Source organism: Sciurus vulgaris, assembly GCF_902686455.1.
Source record: "Sciurus vulgaris genome assembly, chromosome: 11".
In the NCBI taxonomy this organism is placed as follows: Eukaryota; Metazoa; Chordata; class Mammalia; order Rodentia; family Sciuridae; genus Sciurus; species Sciurus vulgaris.
In genome coordinates, this window is record NC_136472.1 from 1,234,472 (window position 1) to 1,253,111 (window position 18,640).

The 18,640-nt window shown below is 62.4% G+C and overlaps 2 protein-coding genes across 3 annotated transcripts in view; both read right to left on the minus strand.

Annotated features, from left to right (window-relative positions):
• Positions 1-18,640, minus strand: part of IFITM10 (interferon induced transmembrane protein 10) — a 289,205-nt gene that overhangs the window by 37,635 nt on the left and 232,930 nt on the right. The gene's annotated exons all lie outside the window — the stretch shown is intronic.
• On the minus strand, positions 1,730-18,063 carry DUSP8 (dual specificity phosphatase 8). Of its 2 annotated transcripts, none has more exons than XM_079104936.1 (7): positions 17,915-18,063; positions 12,376-12,682; positions 10,824-10,962; positions 6,385-6,551; positions 5,629-5,788; positions 5,330-5,453; positions 1,730-5,122 (listed from the first exon to the last, which is right to left on the minus strand). In XM_079104936.1, exons 2-7 carry the CDS (start codon positions 12,604-12,606, stop codon positions 4,069-4,071), a joined length of 1,875 nt encoding a protein of 624 aa, XP_078961062.1. In that variant the 5' UTR covers positions 12,607-12,682; positions 17,915-18,063; the 3' UTR covers positions 1,730-4,068. The 2 variants fall into 2 exon arrangements, with proteins under 2 accessions (XP_078961062.1, XP_078961061.1); XM_079104935.1 differs by lacking the exon at positions 17,915-18,063 and adding an exon at positions 17,206-17,563.

Sequence of the window (18,640 nt, forward strand, 5' to 3'; positions counted from 1 at the left end):
AGCCCCAGCTTCACCTCTGACCTCTGAGAGACAAGCCTGCTCTTCTCTCTGGGCCTTGGAGGGGCTGCCCTGGGCTCTGGTGGCATCCAGCCTCAGGCCTGCTAGTGTGTGGCACGTCTTCTGAGTTCCACCTGTGTGCACGGTGGAACTACAGCACAGCGGGAGCATGGGGATCAGCACACAGCGCCAATAACCGCAGCCTGGGAAGGGACCGCTGCTCCCCCTCCCTCCCACCGAGCATCCCCTGCCTCCTATCCACTCACCCATTAGCCATTCTACTTCCTGCCTGTCCACCCACTGCTTCAACCTGCCCATCTGCTCACCTCCATTCCCCCATATCCTTCTATCCCTTGTCCACCCATCCAGAAGCCACCAGGTCCCCAAGGGAAGAGTAGGGGTAGAAGCAGGGAGTCAAGGCTTTGGGGTAGCCTGCGGGCATCCCCAGCATGATAGTCAAGGGCAGCTGGAGCCGGCCCAGCGTGTCCAGCTCTTCTGCTGCCCTTGGTCAAGTTGACCTCATCCTGGCGTAGTGCGGAAGCGGCCCCTCCCCGACTCCTGTTGGAGCCTGTGCACCCAGGTGGTTGTCCAGGAGACCCTTGCACTGCACCCCCTGCAGCGCAGGTGCTCAAGAGCAGCGGGCGGGGCACACTGCAGTGTGCCCAAGACATCAGCAGCTTTTCCAGTCCTGGTTTTATTGACTCCTGGGGGCTGTCGGAGTTATAAATAGATGTTCTTGGGCTAAAAATAGCCTGGCTAGAGTCAGACCATGCTCCCAGCTTCAGCCTCTCCAAGGACTCTCAGGATTCAAGGACCTGTCTGCTGCAGCCTGTGAGGAAAGCTAGCTGCGCCCTCGTCCCCTCTCCTCTCTTGCACACACATGTGCACATGCAGCACACAGACTCGCGTGTGTTGGGCCTGGCATCACGTGGCTGCTTTGAAGTACATGTTTGCTTGCAAAGTGGGAAGCGTCCCTGGATGGATCTCCAGACCTCGCCAATACGCCTGGGACTGAGGACTCGGTCCGCTGAGGAGCCCGCCTGGGAGCTCCAGGCTGCACCTGGAGTGGTGGCTGGCACATGGTGAAGGCTGGCTACAGGCTGGCTCAGCCGCTGGACTGACTGCTGAGCCGATGTGGAGGAGACATAGGGAAGATTCTCCGGAAGTCCGTCCTGGGGAGGTGGGAGGATGCTCATGGCCACGCAGCTGGGATGCCCAGGGCAGCACTCACTCTGTGGAGCCTGTGCAGCTGTAGCACACTGGGATGCTCTGGGCGGGGGTGTGTGTGTGCAGGCCAAGGCCAGGCTGCCTCCAGCGAGAGGAGCCCAGTGGCTGGGCACGTGGCAGGACACACGGCAGCACTTTCCACCAGATAGCCTGGGTCCTTTTGATCCTGGTACCGTGCACAAGTGGTACTTGGTAGACCCCATTTCTGATGGGAGAGCTGCTGCATCGAGCTTGATGCAGAGGGAATATGGGGTGACAGCAGCTGGCAGGCAAACCGAGTTTAGGTAGCAGGTAACGACAAACAAGAGTGTTTTACATCCTAAGGGTGTGCCTGAGGCCGGTGCTCCCCATCCTGACCACGGGGTACAAGTTGCCCCCACCACAGCAACTGGCTAGCGGGCTTTCCAGGTCCAACCCCCCAGGGTGCCGACCTCAAGGAGCCTCCAGTCTGCTCCCCAGCCCCGACCCCTGCCCACCACCTGCACGAAGAAAGAGGCAGCCAGGCTCTGGGAAAACATCCGTCTCAGGATTTATTACAGCACATTGTTTTCAAATACAAAAGGAGGGAACAGGAAAGTGCAGCCCATGGGGGCAGGGGTCTGAAGGGCAGCAGGCTGGCATCCCAGTCCTCAGGGACCGGGAGCCTTGGGCGGGGGACTGGCCACTTCTCCTGCGCTGGACTTTCCAGCAAATAATAGGAGGGGCCAGGTCCATTCTGGGCCTTCTCAATGCCAGGCAGTGCCAGGTGGGCGGGTGGGAGGGGTAAGAGGCCTGCATGGGACTCGGTGACCCCTCCTTACCTTGGACAGTAGGTGGAATGGAACCAGGGAAGAGCTTGTGCCCAGTCTCCCTGGCACACAGGAAGTGGCAGCCAAGACCAGTGTCACAAGAGTGAGAGCAGAGACAGACTGCCAGCCCCACACTCAGGACAGAAGCCACACTGGGGAGGGCAGGAAAGGGGCCTTGGGACCTGCCCCAGAGTTTAGGGGCCCAACCAGTGGCCCCAGACCACTGTCTCCGGGACAGCAGAGGGGTGGGTGAGGAGGGGGGAGCCAGTGCATCCTCCACACCCAGGTTCACCTCAGAAACCCAACACGACAGACGGGAGGCAAATTTACATAATTATTAATAATAATAATAATAATTAACCAATAATAATAAATACTTAAACCTCTAATCCGTAGATTGCAAATACAATGATAGCTTATTTTTGGGGGGACAGGGTAGGTGGGACAGAGGGCAGGAACAGGACTTGTGCTGAAAGGAGGGACAACAGGAACACAGGTTGTAGGTCAAAAGAACTAACAGAAAGACGCAGCCGAAGGGTGGGGGGTGGGGCGGCAGACTGCAGCACCCCAGGCCTGCTGCAGGAGCCAGTCCTGCCTGGGTCTCCCTCTGGCCAAGCCCCTGGCCTCTCCCAAGGTGACAGCCGAATCCTAGACTCTAGGCCATCTGAGGGGCAAGGACCTGTACCCTACCCCGAAAGCCCAAGAGGCTAAGGGGCAGTGACTGGGGTTTCTCTCTTGCCTTCACCCGAAGCTGGCCCTCCTGGGCCAAAAAGCCACCTGGGGATGGGGCTGGCATGTCACCTTGAAGATAAAGGGAGTGTCCTAGAAAGGGGTATACTGGGGTTTCTCTCCTGAGAGGCCCCTGTGGGGGTGGGGGCAGAAAAGGGGGACTTGTTCAGCATCTGCTCCTGTCCAGGGCCTTCCTCTGCCTTGGGATGGCTCTCCCAAAGTTAAAGGCTCCATGCCCTGGAAGCAGGTGGGTTTGGCAGGTGCTGAATGCCCCGCACAAGGCAGGCCTGTCTGTGGAGGCCTGCAGGCGTACACCTGAATTCCAAGACCTGCGTGAAGCGAGGCTGGTGCTGGGCTGGGTTGGGGAGGAGCCCAGAACACAACCCTACACCCACCCCTTCCTGGCCCAGAGCACACCTCAGCCAGCAGAGCCAACACTGGCTACCTGGCTCCTCCTGCCTGACATCAGTCTCCGCTGTGCTTTCCCCGTGGGCAGGAGCTTTATTGGGCACCCCCAAAGGAGAAGAGATGGGAGCAGCCTCCTCTGAATGGAGGCCATTCTGAGGAATGAGGCCTGACTCAGGCAGGCATGGCAGGCATGGCAGGCTGTTTCCAGCCCATCCCTGCCCTGGGGGCTGACTCTCTTGAATCCCGTTTGCGAAGCCCCTCTGAAAACCCTAGCCCCACTGGCCCAGTGCTCATGAACACCTGCCAGGGAACAGGCATGGGCGAGGTGAGCAGCAAGGTGCCCCTCAAGCCAAGACTTGGCACCTTGAGCTGGGCGGCACCAGCTCCAGGCCCCTCCCCCACCTATGGCTTTGGTGCAGAGCCCAAGAAGGGAGAAGAGAAGGGAGACAGGGAGAAAGGTGGGCGTGGGGAGGAAAGGGAGGTTCTGCGGCTCAGTTTGTGGCAAAGTTTTTTTTTTCTTTTTCCCCTTTTTCTTACATAAAAAGTGCATGACAGCTGGCAGCCTCTTTGCAAGGTCAGCAGTGTTTCCTGGGGAGGGGGCGGGGAGGGGCCCCAGCCTGGCACCCCAGCTTGCAACTGAAGGTGGCCTCGTATTGCTTAGAAACGTGTGTTTCAGTTTAAATACCAGACAGTAAAAATAGAGCTCGAGGCCCGCCCTGCACTGTTGCCAAATCATTGCCAGAATGAACAGCTTAAATAAATAAAAAAATCGAAATATTTACTTCTCGATAAAAATCGCAGTAAAACCATTTACCTTTCTTTGCATTATATATAATATATATTTATACTGGGCCCGGCTGCTGGCGGCCGAGCAGGGAGTGCTGAGAACAGCAGAGGGACGCGGGACCCCACGGAGGGGTCAAGACACCTCGATGACCTCCACGCTGCCAGAGAAGCTGGCCTGCTTGCCCAGACCGGCCAGGTCCTCGCCCCGCGCACGCCCCTCCACCATACCCTCCTCGAACTCCATCTGGCAGCTGCGCCGCTTGAATTGTGTGTCGGGGGCCGGCTCATCAGGCCAGCCGGTCCGCGCTTCCCGGGGCTCCGCCCGTGCTGCCTCCCGCCGCCGCAGGTCGCTGCCCGGGCCTGGTACGCCTGCCCTGCCGAAGGCTGCAAACCGAGTGCCACTGACCCCCTGCGCGCCCTCCGGGCTGAAGCACCAGGGCCCGTCTGGGGATGGGGTGCCAGGGGAATCCAGGGGAGTCGCCCAGGTTCCGGCGCCAGCCGGCTGGCCTGGTCCAGGCAGCCCAGGGACGGACAGGGCTGAGAGGCCGTGTCGCGGAGTTTGCCGGGCGGTGTCGCCGAAGTTCAGGCCGAGACCATGTGCCGGAGAGCGCGCAGGAGAGCCGGCGGGAGGCCGGGGCCGCCTACGGGGACGTAGACGCGTCTCTGGTGCTGCATCCGGGCTGTCCGGGCTGGGCGAGGGGAGGCCCAGCGTACCCCCAGATGGGCTGTCCAGCTTACAGAGCTTAGGGGCCTCGCCAGGGTCAGGCGGGCCTGGGCACTCTGGCCGCCGGCTGGGGGCATAGGCCGACTTGATGTCCAGTGAGAAGGAGCGCTTGAGGCGGTTGGTGTCTTGCAGGCGGTCCGAGGAGAGGTGCAGACCGTGGAGGCCTTGCTGCAGCGCACTGGTAGCCGGAGCCGTGGGCACCGGGGCCTCCCCGCCAGGGCTTGGGCTGCTCTCCCTGGCTGCAGCGGTGGCTGCCTTCCCGGTAGCAGCGCTCTCTGAGGTAGGTGGAGGCAGCCGGGGTAGAGGGACCCCTGCGGCGGGGCCTGGGAGGGGTTCGGGGGTCCCGGGGTGGGGCACATCACCCTGCAGGGCAGCCAGTAGCTTCAGGCTCCGCTCATACTCCAGCAGCTGGCCCAGGAAGTTGAAGTTGGGCGAGATGGACGGGCGCCGGTCCTTTACAAATCTGGAGCAGGAAGGAGAGGAGGCTCAGTGGGAGAGGCTTTCCCTAGGCCTGGCACGAGGCTGATGTGTGCTTACGGACTCGGGTTTCCCCTTGGGGCCAGGGCAGGAGGTTGGGCCGTTCTGATGCAAATGGGTGGAGAGGGGAAGGGAGGGAATGCCGCCAGCCAGGGGTTGCCGAGGGCGCCTGGGACCCAGGGGTGGGGAGTACCTGTAGGCATCATCAGAGGACATGCCCATAGTCTTCATGATGTAGGCGATGGCGATGGTGGCAGAGCGGGAGATGCCAGCCAGACAGTGGACAATGACTTGGCAGCTGGACAGCTTGGCTTTATCTGGGAGCAGAACCATGGGGACCAGGTGAAAGCTGAGACTGCAAGGCCCCTCCCCACCTCTGGTAGCAAACTTTCCCCCAGCGTCCCAGCTACTTCTCAGGCACCCCTCCCTTGCCTGAGCAGAGTGGCCACCATGCTGGGCCTCCTGGGAGGGAGCAGTGGCACCCAGCCTCACCGATGAACTCGATGGACTTGTCCAGCCAGGGCAGCAGCTTCTCGCAGTAGTTGTCATTGATGGGAATGCGCATGAAGTGGCTCTCGCAGATGAAGTCCGGCTTGGGGCAGGAGTTGCTGGCGTTGAGGACATAGCTTATTCCATTTTGGGTCATCAGATCCTGGAGTGGGAGGAGGACAGGTTGGAAGGAGTGGCAGAGATAAGAGAAGCCCCTGGTGGGTGAGAAGCCGCTCCTCCTCTCTGCAGCCTGAAGGACCTGAGTGTTGGGAAGCTCTGGAGCCTGGCTCCCAGGAGCTCCCTCCCACCTCAACCACAGGGCCCACAGGCCTCGTGCTGGGGCTGGGGCCCCGCTGGCCTCCTCTGCCGCCCCGCCCACAGTCTGTGGTAGGCTCCCAGGAATTTCATGGTTGCCTGGGCGGTGGCTTTACCCTTTTCCCTCGTCACCATTTTTAAAACACGGGATTCTTTCAGAGCTGGCAGGGGCCCAGTGACATCAGCAGTTTGGCATGCAAGCTCCAGCCCCACCATGGAAGGGCTGGGAGCCTGCCTCTCCACCCAGCCCTGCTGGGTACCTCTCCCCTGCCCTGCTCTGCTACCTTGGGCTGAGGCCTGGGTTGCCTGTGCCCCCACCACATGCTCGCCCACCCCTGACTCATCCATTTCCCCTCCCCCTTCCTCCCCCAGACTGCCCCAGGAGTTAGCCCTTGAACCCCTGCCTCTTCCCTCATCAGCCAGAGCCCCTAGCAGTGCACACACCTTGTTCAGGACATCTTTCTGAGAGCCCAGGTAGAGGTGAGGCAGGATGCGTGTCAGACCCACACTGGGCACAGGCAGGCAGGGCTGGGAGAGGCTCATGGGCAGCAGCGCGGCAGGCTTGCCCTCGCAGAGGCCAGGGAAGCAAGAGGAGAAGGTGGCAAAGCCGCCTGTAGGAGGAGGCACGGGAGGCACGTCAGGCTGGCTGGCCAGCTGGGGCAGGAGGAAGAGCCCCAGGCACTGCATCTGCTGCCCAGGCTCAGCCACACCCCACCGACCCTGCGCAGAGCTGGCCAGCCAGCCTCTGGCCCGGGTACCTGGTCTCCTGCTGGCAGGCCTCTCTGCCACGCTGGGGGCGCGTGCTGTGCCCATTTACAGCCTGCACCTACGCCCACATTCCTCCTCATGCTAATCCAGGGACGGCCCCACTGTGGACGCTACTGTGACGCCCATAAATGTGGGGTCGAGGTGGCCAGCCAGCACAGCATGCGACGGGCCTAGGCAGGCCTGGCTCAGACCTCCACAGGGTCTCCTGTTGAGGGCAAGGGTCACACAGCCTGGGGACAAGTACCCTCCTCATCCCTGCACGCCACTGGCCCAGGGCCAGGCCAGGCCTTCCATCTCCTCACTGCACTGATGCAATCCCTCCCTGACTCCACTTGGCTGGCAGCCCCAGGCCTGGGCTCCAGTGCCAGGCCTCCGAGGTAAGGGCTTCTAGAGGGCCCTTCCCTGCCCCAGGCATGACATCACCCACTAGAATTGGCACAGCCCGCAGGGACGTTTGTGTCCTGGTCCCAGCTCTGCTCTACCCAGCAGGAGACGATGGAGCAGCTGAGAAACCTGGGCACAGGGAGCAGGCGTGTGCCCTGCCACCTTCCATGTGTGCACAAGTTCCAGGCCCCAGAACTGGAAGGAACCCCTCTGTCGCCAGTCTGAGAGACTCAAGCAGAGTTCCTGGCGGATCCGACTCAGCCACAATGGGCAGAGCAGGCCTCTGGCCTGTTTCCTTATCCTGCCTGCCACATAGCATTGCTGGAGGCTTAAAGATGACAGTGACCAAGAAGACATGAGGATGGATCTGGCCACACCTGACCTGGCTGGGGCGACTGCCGAGTCTGACCAGAAACCGGGCAGCACCCAACCAGTGGCCACCAGTTCTTGGTAGAGTGAGGTGAGACCTATGTAGCAGCATCTGGGGTCCCATGGCAAGTGGGTTCCTGTTTCTGGCCTCAATCCAGTCGTCCAGCACATGAGACAATAGCTAAGGGCCACCCTATCCCATGGGAGAAGGCCGGAAAGGGGAGCAGTGTTTTGGGCCCCTGGGGATCCTGTGCTAGTTCCTGTCCTGATCTGCAGAAGAAGTGGGTGCCAGGGACCTGCACAATTCCTAAGGACAGAGAAGTCTGGCACCTTTGCCTTCCTTCCTGGCCCAACTCACAGACAGATGGTGTACCCTCCACCCAGAACGTCTGCTGTGTGGGTTCCCCTTATGCTCAAAGAAGGCTCGACTTTTGGGGCTGTGGGGATGCCCCAGGGGTGTTGAGGCACCAGCTTTTTTGGAGGAGAAGTGGTCCTTTCCTTACGAACTGCTGGCTGGACAGGGAGGAGCAGGTGAGGTTGGCACCCTACAGCTCACAGGTGCTGAGAGGAGGCTGAGCTGGGTGCTGTGTGGGGAGCTCCTGCTCACAGCTCAGAGCCAGGGTAGCCCACATGTCCCCGCAGAGGCCAGCACCTGGGAGGGTGGGTCTCTCCAGCCTCTTCCCCAGTGCATGCCTCCTCCTGACTCTCTCCCAGGGGTCCTGGGCTGTATTCTGGGCTCTCTGCCGCCTGGCCACGGTGCAGGCTGAGGATTCCATCTGAGCTCTCGCCACCTCCAGCCCTTCCCAAGCAGGAAAGGTACTGGCAGGTGTGGCCCTCTGAGTCCCTCCTCAGGGAAGCCTCCCAGGACCCCCAGGCAGAGCCAGGCAAGCTGGGTATTTCTATAGAGTCTCTCTGGATGCCAAGCCCAGGAGTGTCCCTCAGGTTCCAGGGATTTCAGAGCTGTCCAGGCTCTGAGGATGGGTGACAAGGGAGGGGCACCAAGTCTGAGTACCTAGGTCTCTGTGGGGCCTAGGGAGTCCCCCTAGCCTCCAGCCATTCCCCAAGGACACCTTCCTACAGCCGGCTCCTATTCTCTGGGGTCACGGAGGGCACTTACAACCCACCCGCTACTCACAAGGAAATCCCAGACACGCACCAAAGCACAGGTACTGGCCTTCGCGCTGCCAGACAAACCCCACGTTCACCTTTCCTGCTGCCCTGAGAACAGTCACAGGCACGCTGCGCCTGCATGGGAGCACCGGACAGGGTTCCCGGCCACCCTCAGCTCAGAGAGGGCTCTCGCTGCAGCTGCCCTCGGGGGTACAGGGCCTTCTGGGGGTCTCTGGACTAGGCTGCAAGGGCTGGGTGGGAGCGCGGTCCCAACAGCACCAGCCCTCAGTCTGTGGCACCACACGCCTGGCAGGTGCTGGCTCCAGGGAGGGCCAGCAGCTGCTCTGAAGAGTCAGGCCCCTCTCCTGTCCCTGCCCCTGCTGGACTTGACAGCCTGTAGCAGCGATGGAGCGGGGTTGGGGGTCACAGTAGCAGACCCTGGGATCCCAGTGCTGCTCCTGCTTACCACACATCTGCCCTGCCCAGGAGGGGGTCTCCTCCCCTCCACTGTGCCACACTCCTCCCTGGCACTCCTCTCATCCCCACCCAGGAAGGGTCTGGCTTACACTGTCCCCAGCAATAACAGAGGAGCAGGCACCAGGCACGCACTCCTGCTGAGCAGGGAAAGTCCCTCCCTCACTGTGGGCGGGCAGCACCCCTCCCACTCCCCACCCCCTCCCATTTCTACTGTTCAGGGAAGGGCCGGCTCAGAGCAGGGGCTGTGCCCACCTCAGGGCGGAGAGGCGATGGGCAAGACCAGGAGGCTGTCCTGAACTGGATCCTGATTCAGTGTCATCATGAGGCCGCCTCATGTGAAGGGACCATGCCTCCTTCCTGGCTTGGCCTTTGGAAAACTGGGGATAGACTCAAACCTTGTAGGGATGGATGCCCGGGACGGGAAGAGCAGGTGGAAGCTGAGAGCTGAGTGGGGTGGGTGACAGCCAGGACCCAAGCGTGCCCCCCAGGCAAACGCCGCCTCACACCCCGACCCCTGCCCCCAAGGAGGCAGGCCCTTCTGAGTTCTGGCCCCTCCCTGAACAGATCAGGGAGGTGTGTTCTGAAATCCCTCTGACTCCCCAAAAGGCCTCATGGCTCCTGTTTCTGGCCAGGGTGGCAAGCTGGGCCCTAGCAGGGCTCCTGTTATGCCCAGGACACGAGTGAGAAGCCCAGAACTCCCTCCACCCCCGCCTGGCCTCCAGCGGAGACCTCAGGGTGAGTGCGACGTGTGCTGTGCTTCGACTCCCAGAGCTCACACGTATGAACCAGGACCACAGATGCACCCAGACATCAGAAGTGGGCCACACACAGCCGCGGTCACCAGGCACAGTGGCCACGCTGGCCCAGCAGGGTGGGAAGTCAACTCATCTGGACACACGAGAGATAGCAGCAAGTGCCCCGTGTGTGGTGCAGAACCCTGAGCTTCCTAGCTGCCCCTCAGGGCTGGGCTCTGATGGCACCTCACCAGGCCTGCCACTGCCTGGCTAACACTGTCCTTAGGTCCCCAAGGCCTGGAAGCCTCCTCACAGGCTGGGTTGGAGTTCACGGTGCCTGCTGGTCGCTCTGATGGAGGGGATGCTGTCTTCAGCCTCCACTCTCCACCTGCTTGCAATCTCCGGTGGTGCAGAGGTTGAGTGGAAAGAAAGCTGACGAAACCCCCAGAGGCTGGTGGGGAGGGCAGGCATTGCCAGACAGGCCAGCTCCATCTGGGCCTCTGGGCCTCTGGGACCTTGAGGTGGATCCCACAGAAGCCCTCTCACCATTGCCTATGAGTGTGCACGTGTGTGTGTGCTTTCAGCCTCCAGTGTGGAGGCCACAGGGCCAGGCTGCTTTTGGAGCACAGGTAACCCCAGGAGGCAGCCCAACCAAGTATGCTGTTGCTAGGCAACCTGTGGTTAGCTGAGGCCTTTAGGGGGACCTTCTGGTGCAGACCAGTTCCAGCTCAGACTGGGGTTTCCCAAGGGTGGGGACTCTGCCTCTGCCCTGTGACCCACAGCTTGGGTTCCTTCCCCTCTCTACCAAGAGCTGGCCTTAGGGTTCCCTGCTGTCTACCTTTCCATTTCTACCTGCCGTCCAGGGCACAGGTTTAGGTTACACGGGGCCTGAAGTGAGAGGGCTTGAGAACTAGAGGTGCTGATCTCCCCACTGCCCCAGCAGACACTGGCCTCCCTGGACACCCCCATCCCAGCCAAAGGGACAGTGAGGGAGAGGCAGAGAAGAGAGGGTGCCCTGGCAGGGGCCCCTATTGCACTCACCTGTGAGGATGGCCACACTGTCGAAGCAGCCGTCTAGCTTGCTGAGCAGGATGGACAGGAAACTGTCCGCTGCCAGCACACTGGCGTCCCGTGTGCTCTGGTCATAGACCACCACGTCCTGCGGTTCTGAGGCCTCCACCTGGGGGCCGTGAGGGCAGAGGTCAGGCGCCACAGGCACCGGTCAGGTATCCTGTCCTGCCACTGCCAGTTGCCTCTGGTTCGGGGGAGGGCCAGAGGAGGGGGTGTGGTCACCTTGCTGCCTGGACACAGATATTGCCACACTTGGGCAGGTGCAAACACCCATGGCCACACAGATAGCATCAGACCAGGGAAAGACAGAGGGGAATCTTGCCGAAGGAAATGGACAGGGTGGCTGTCCACTGTGGCCAGGTCCATGCCCTGGAAACACAGGAAGTGACAGGTCCCGTGGCACATGTATGGGGCCTGAGCTGGATGCCAGGATAGCTGAGGCAAAGGGAAACCCATCCTAAAGGTTCTTGACAGGCAAGGTTCTGGGATTTCAAAGCGGTGCCCCTGGGTCTGGGCTCAGTGGAGCCGACTGCTGGCTGGCCTGACGTTTCTCCCCAGCAGCCCCTGACGAGGAACTGAGGCGGCAGGAGGACCCCACTTGCCAAGCCAAGATGCAGGGCTGGAAGCTGGGGCTCCCGCTGCCGTCCTTCCCACCCCGCGGACCGGTCTTGGGCCAGATGTTGAGCGTTTTTGCTTAGACAGGCTGAGGTCCCCACCCCGCAAGCATATCCAGTCCTTAAACCAGCTGAGCCACCAACCCTGGCCGGATGATGTCATCGGCAGCCAATGGGATCGCACTGTGCTGGGAGTCCTCACTGGGGCGATTAATCACAGGATTCCCTTCACTGGAGCCACGGGGAGCCATTCTGGCCTCCAGTGGGGGCTCCTGACAAGCAGCCAGCCCACTTGGGTCCTCTCACATCTAGCTCAGAGTGGAAGGACGGTGGCCGGGACCCTTCCTAGCCTCCAGGCTGCGGGCACGGCACCCGTCACCCAACCTAAGGTGGTAGGGGGAGGTGCCGCTGCCTGCCTGGGTCACTGGCTCAGTGTCCCACCGAGTAGCTGGTTCGGGGGTTCTGGGGAGAATGAACTGCTCCTTCCCGCGAGGTCATTCCTGAGGGACCACAGAGAGACTTCTGGCTCCCTGAAGACTGCAGGGGGTTGGGGAAGAAGGGGGATGCTAGTGATATGCACCCTCCCCCGGCCCTCACAGCAGTCGGAGTGGCCACCCCACTGCACCTGTCCCATGTGTGTCAGCCCCTGTCACCTGTCTCTCGCCCTGCACTCTCTGCGCCCTGTGAGGGCCCACACCTGAGTGAGGGCAGACCACTGGGCAAGCCCATCGCCTCCAGGTGACCTAAGTGGGGACACAGGTGGGAGGCTGGGAGATGAACACAGGAGAGCCTGGCGGCCCCGGAGGAGCCCAGTGTGGGTTCAGGGCAGAGGGGGAGGGGCCTGTCTCCTAGGGAGTTGGGCTGTGGACCCAGAGGCGGCAGGAGCGCTCCAGGGTGGGCTGTGGTACCTGAACGCGTGCGGCAGGCTGGATGAGCTCGGCGATGGTCACTTTGCCTTGCTGCAGCCGCCGCTTCACCAGCTTGGAGCAGCAGATGTTGACAGAGCTCAGCACGTGCCAGCTGTTGTACTCCACGAAGGAGCGGCTGTCAATGACCAGAGGACCCCCGGGCCCACCCCGCAGCAGGCTGGCCAGCTTCTTGGCATCCATCACCTTTCTTGGGAGCCGGTCCCCAGCCATGGTGGGGCAGCGTGCGGTCGGGAGGGTGACCCTGAAGTGAGGAGGGTGCAGACCGTCCTAGCGCATGGTGCCAGACCTGAGGGAGAGGCAGGCTGTCAGCGGCCACGGGCCCGGGGGCCACCAAGGGCTCCTGGGCAGGCTGTGGCCGGGACGGGGACGTGCACCCATGAAGCACTTCATCTGATGGACCAGTCTTACCCTGGGTGCAGAGTCCACAGGAGACCCTGTCCAGCCCCTGCACTGTCCAGTCCTGACATCAGCAGCCGCTCAGGGCACAGTGAGGCAGAGGAGGGCACGAGGGGCCCTGGGATGCATCTATACTCCTATCTTCGGAACCTCTGCCCTGCTGGCTCTTCATCTACCCACGGCAAGGAAGATGGGTCCAGAGCTGGCCCTTGCCCCTCTGCCCAGCTAGCTGCCCTTGCCTCTGTCCTCCCTTCCTTGGTACAATGCCACAAGGCCAATCCCTAGAGGCTCATCTCCAAGTGCAGTTCCCTAAGCTGATAATCCCAACCCTGGTGGATGGCGGGGGCTGGGGCTGCCTCTGTTAGCTAATGGCTCCTGGATGCTGCGGGCCAGGGTGCCACAGGGGGTGCCTGGACATGAGGACAGAGACTGCCCTGTCCCAGTTCTGCAGGCTGAGGTTTGACCCCCCCCCCCCACTACCTGCTGCACAGAGGTGGGGCAGGGGGGCGAGTGCTCAGCACAGCAATGGCCAGGGCCTCAGGGCACCTTCAGGGGCAGCCTGGAGTGGGGTCCTCAGCACCTGGGGACACGGGAAGCCCTTCCTGCAGGCTTGGTGACAGGCCTCTGCCATTCCCCACCTGTTGGGTCCTATCTCCCCTGTCACCTGCCAGCACTAGCTTTTCTCTAGAGCCCTCCAGCATCTACACAGACCTGTAGGAGACACAGAGTGACAGGGATGACAGGTTTGCCTTACCTATGGGGAGATGCAGGCTCAGAGCAGGGGTGAGACCTAGCCAAGGTCACACACAAGGAGGCTGGACAGAATCCAGGGCCCTGGGTGGCCTTGTCTCCAGTGCCATGGCAACCTTTCAGTGGGGTGGCACACTGACCCTCAGCACATTACGAGTGGTCCCAAGAAACTGGGGACCACAGTGACAGCTGCCACTGGTGTTCCATCCCCTGAGTCAGGTGCCAGGCTGGTAGGCAAGGGCTGCCTGTGAGTCCCAGAGAGGAAGAGCAGAGTAGCCAGCTGGGTGCAGATGTGCCCCACCATGGCCACCTGCAGAGGCAGTGGGGGGGGGGGCAGGTGACCATTCAGAAGACATCCAGGTGCAGGCCTAGGAGGATGGTGGGGGAAGGCCTGAGGTCCAGAGGGAGGGCAGGGGAGGGCAAGCCCTCTGTGGCTGCCCAGCGGGAGTGGAAGGGTGGGCAGATGGCTGAAGGCTAGTACCTGGTCCCTGCCCTGCCTCCCAGGGAACCCTGGAGCTGGAGCTTGGCCCTATTAGCCACGATAGTATTGTTATTTGCAGCAGCCAAGGGGGACTCATTAGCAACTTAGCACCTCCATCATCGCCATGGCAACTGCAGAGGTGCCAGGCAACGGCTGCTCCTGCCGCAGCAGCCACAGAGCAGGCTGCTCCCAAAGCCGCAGGTCACCCCTCCCGGCTGGCTCCCACCCCTCACAGCAGGTGACCAGTAGCTGGGGCCTTCACCGGCCCCAGTCTTCGAGGAAGCCTGTCCCCCACCCTGCCCTACCTAGTCTTGATTCCCAGGACCCACCTCCTTGGAGGCGCTCTTGTTAGCATGGGGAAGGTCTGGCCAGAGCACCCCCTCCTGCAGGAACCTCTGCACTGTGTTGCCCCAGGAGTGCATGCTCACAGGGTGGGGGGCTCCTTGGGCCTCAAGCTTCCAGGGGCAGGTCCTCCCCTTGGCCTTCCCCAGATGCTCTGATCAGAGTCGGAAGCTGAGCAGGGCATGTTGGGGTGGGGAGTGGAGAGGTTGGGTCAGCCCTGAACAGGTCAGCAAGGCTAGGACAGGCAGGGGGAACTGAGGCAGCCCAGCACCCCAGCAAGCCTCCCCAGGCCTGACTGCACCCCATTCCTGGGAACCTGGGAACCAGAGTGGGAGAAGAGCTGTCACCCTGCTATTCCAGAGCCTGGGTAGACCCTCACTGAAGGGCTCTGGGGAAAGGGGGTCCCAAGTCCAAGGCCGCGACCCTCCAGCCCCCTCAGAGCCCAGCCTGCCTCCTGGGCCCGCACTGCCCTCTGCAGAAGCAGGAACGCGAACACACCCCTTGCACACTGGATGAATCAGGGATAGCCCTACAGTCTACCTCTTCCTGTGTGCAATTGTTCACACAGGACTGCGGGTGCACACATGAGGCACTGGAGCATGCATACACACGTGCACATTAGCACACACATCCTCACCCTCTGCTTACCAAAATGCCCTGAGCATCTCAGCACACCTGTACCCGGCTCTGAGACCGCCTCACACACTGGGCTCCTACACCTAAGGTCTCCACACATGTGTGTCCCTGAGCATGTAGGTGACAGCCAAGAGCTGGGGCCTGCCACAGCTGACAGCACCCTCACCAAGCTACCTCCTGTTCACACCTAGTGACAGGGAACTCACTACCTTTAGAGAGGGCTGCAGGAGCCATCAGCCACTGGAGGACAGGAACGGTGTCTCCCTTCCCCTGCTCATACCTAGGTGGCCCTCGGAAAAAGAGCTGACAGCGGAAGACCTAGCTGCTAAGTGCTGGCTCACTGTCCCCCCCAGCAGCACCTCTGGAGGCCTGGAAGGGAGACTGGGGAGGGGGTCGTTCAGGAGGCAGGGGCTCCAGTGCTCACAAGAGTCAGCCCACTGCCCCTCCTCCCCCTCAGCTCCCTGGGGCAAGTGAGGACTTCGCTTGCTTTGGCTGGGATAATGTTAAGGCCATGCAGGGCCAGCAGCGGACTGGAGAAGTGGTGTGCAGGCCTCCTCAGTTCCCAGGAACAGGAGCCGGCCCAGCCTTGGGTGGAGGAGGCACAGCATGTAGGCACTGGAGAGGGAGGCCAGAGCTTTCCCTTCTTTCCCACCTGGACTCTTTGCATCCCACTGATGGACAGGACTTCAGTCAGTCACTGTCCCCAAAGGTTCAGAGGTGGCCGCGGTTCACAAAGTCTTGTGATCAGAGTCCAGCCATCTCTCCCTTGCTGTTGGTTTAGTACTTTCCCTGCTTCCTCTAAGCTGCCCTCAAGGCCTCCCAGACCTGCCAGGAACCTGGCAAGACTCTTTCCTGGGTCTCCTATGCAGTTCAGACCTCTGGGTCCAGACATCAGCATTAGCCCAAGAGAACAGATGTCAGGAGGAATCCCGACACAGACGGACTTGAAGCTCTTTCTGCATCTCTGTTCACAGTACTCTGACCTCAGAGGCAGCCTCTAGGGTCTGGAAGCCCCCCCAAGGGCTGAGGGTGAGAGGGAAGAGAAGTGCTCAGCAACTCTCCTGAGGCCCTACTGGAGGTATTTCAGTCAGACCTAAAGATGAACTTCTACCTTCTGGTCACATGATCTGCCCATCAGTGGCAGGTGCTTGTCAACTGAGGAGCAAATGCTCAGGACTCTGTCCTCCCTGTGCAGAGCCAGGCACTGCAAGGTACCCTCATGTAAAGAGCTGCTCTGGGAACAAGCAGGTGTCAGGGTGGTCTGTGGGGGCCCTCTGTGCCAGACCCCCAGGGGCAAAGGCATGCAGCAAGAAGACTCATCCCCTGCCCTGCAATACCCCACCCCATTCTGAGGTGCCGGAACACCGCAGTGCTAAGCCGCTCCCACCACCCCCTTCTCCATCCCAGAATACCCCCACCCGCAGCACTGCACCACCAAGGCCCCCAACTCCCCCTGCAAATCCAGCGCACCTTTGCAGCAGGGAGTCAGAAGGCTAATTCTCCCAGCACGGACGACCTGGTGGGGGCTGGGTCTATTGTTGCTCCTCCCTCTCTTGGCCAGGCTGTTCAGCACCCGCAGCTGGCCTGCACCCCTCCCCAGGTGGGCAGAAGGCCTAGGAGGCTGGCTGTGCGGGCCCCTCCCCCAGCACCACGGCTGCTTCTGCAGCCGGCAAAGATGGTCTTTATTCCGCAGAGGCTGAGCACCCCAAGGTGCGGGTGTGGAACAGCCTAGCCAAGAGGAGGATCTGTAGGTCCTCCCCGCGCAGATGTGAACTGAGCGCTTTCCTGAGGCTTCCCGTGGGCCACAGGCCGTTCTTCCTGCGGCTGAGGCTCCGCATCTCCCAGTCCACCCGCAGAGGACGACCTTCTCCCATTCTGGCCCCCAACAGGGGTGCCGCTCAGGGGCTCGGACAGCTTCGCGCTGGGTATCAAATGACCCTTCTGGGTCCTTCATCCAAGCCCCCCCCCGCCCCCACATAAGAAGGAATTTCTGGGAGAAGCAAAGCGGCTCCCGGGCGTGGGCCGGGCGGGGGTCCGCAGCGCGTCCCCAGCGATCTGAGGCCGGGACTGGACCCTAGTCCTACACCCGCGGACTGGGGCAGCCTCCTCCCGGGCGCCCGCCGAAGGTCCCCAACGCTGCGAGGGTGTCGGGCGCTCGGGTCGACCCCTCCCCGCCGGCGCCCGCTCCCCGCCGCGCCACTCACCTGGTTCTCGCTCGCCGCCGGCACGCACCGGGGACCCGCGCCGCACTCAGGACGCTCGCTCCGCTGCGCGGCCCATGGGCCCGCCGGGGGGCCACGCAGCCGGGGCAGGGGCCAGGGGGGCGCACGGGCCGCGTCGCCGTCGCCCTCGCCGCCGCCGCCGCCGCCGCCGCGGGGAGCGCTCGCTCGGGCCGGGGAGCGCGCACTGCGGGCGGGCACGCGCGCTCGCGGCGCGCATCCCAGCCCGCGGCTCCGCGGGCGCGGCCGGCGGCTCCGGCTCAGCTCGGCTCCGGCTCGGGCTCCGGCGTCCGGGTGGGGCGGGGGCCGCGGAGCCGGCTCAGCAGCCTCGGGAGCAGCGAGTGACAGGCCCGGGGCGGAGGGCGGGGCCGCCAACGGGGATGAGGTCATGCCGAGCGAAAAAGCCCCTGACGTCACCTGCAGCCAATCAGCGCGCGCGGCTCGGGGGCAGGTGACGTCAGCCGTGCCCCGGCCCGGGGTGCAGATTAGAGGCGGCGGCCTCGGGGGCGGGGGTGCCGGGGCTCGCTGCCACCGCCCTCGGCGCTCACCTGGCACCGACTCTTAAAGGAGCTACGCGGCGTCCCGGTCCTTTGCCCGGGGACCAGCGGCGGTACTGGGACCCCACCACCAGGAAGCCTTTCCAGCCCAGGGGTTCGCGTGGCCCTGGGACCCCCCTGCCTCGCTGCGCACAGACCCGCGGGAGGTTCTCTGGTCCAGGTCCTGGGCGCGAAGGTCCTCTCCCTGCCCGCCTGGACTGGAGCTGGAGCGGGCTTCTCTCCTCTCCCCAGTCTTTGTTCACGCGGACCCGCGGCCGGGAGAGCCTTCCCCAGCCCCCGTGCGGCCCGCGAGCGCGCGCACGGCGGGTCCTGCCGGCGAAGCGCCTTACCTGCAGCATCCACGTTTCCCTCTACGCGACCTCTGGAGGCGGGAGCCCAGATCTCCACTTTGCTTGGGAGGAAATTGGAACTCAAGAGGCTACATGGTTTGCCTCAGGTCACAATCCCGTCAGCGCTGGAGATGAGCCGTTTCCAGGACCCAGCGTTCTCCAGGGTGGCGCTGCTCCCTAGCCCTTGACGCTTCCAGTGAAAACTCACCCCTCTACAGCCCTCCACGACCACCCTAATGTCACCCATGCAGGCTGGGGAGTGTCAGCCCCAGTCCACCACTGTGGGAACATAAGCGCGTCCAGAGCACTAACAAAACATAGATAATTACACCTCGGCGGCATTGGGCCTGAAGCACACAGGGGCCGGGCACATGGGAATGGGAGGGGGGCGTAGTCCTGAGGCCACCCCAGGGGACCTGCAAGTCTCAGGAGGGCGCCCCAGGGATAGCTGTGGCTCCGGAGGCCATAGGTGTTGTTGGACGAGGGGCCTGGGAGGTGCCAGAGGGTAGGCCCACAGTCCTTCACTCGGGTGCA

Bases quoted from the DNA above. Each gene is read 5' to 3' on its own strand.
- DUSP8 (XM_079104936.1), bottom strand. From the start codon at position 12,606: ATGGCTGGGGACCGGCTCCCAAGAAAGGTGATGGATGCCAAGAAGCTG. The intron at 5,789-6,384 runs GTGTGTGCACTG...CTCCCACTCCAG, and splicing joins AGAAAGATGTCCTGAACAAG to GATCTGATGACCCAAAATGG. The intron at 5,454-5,628 runs GTGAGGCTGGGT...TTCTGCTCCCAG, and splicing joins CAAGTCCATCGAGTTCATCG to ATAAAGCCAAGCTGTCCAGC.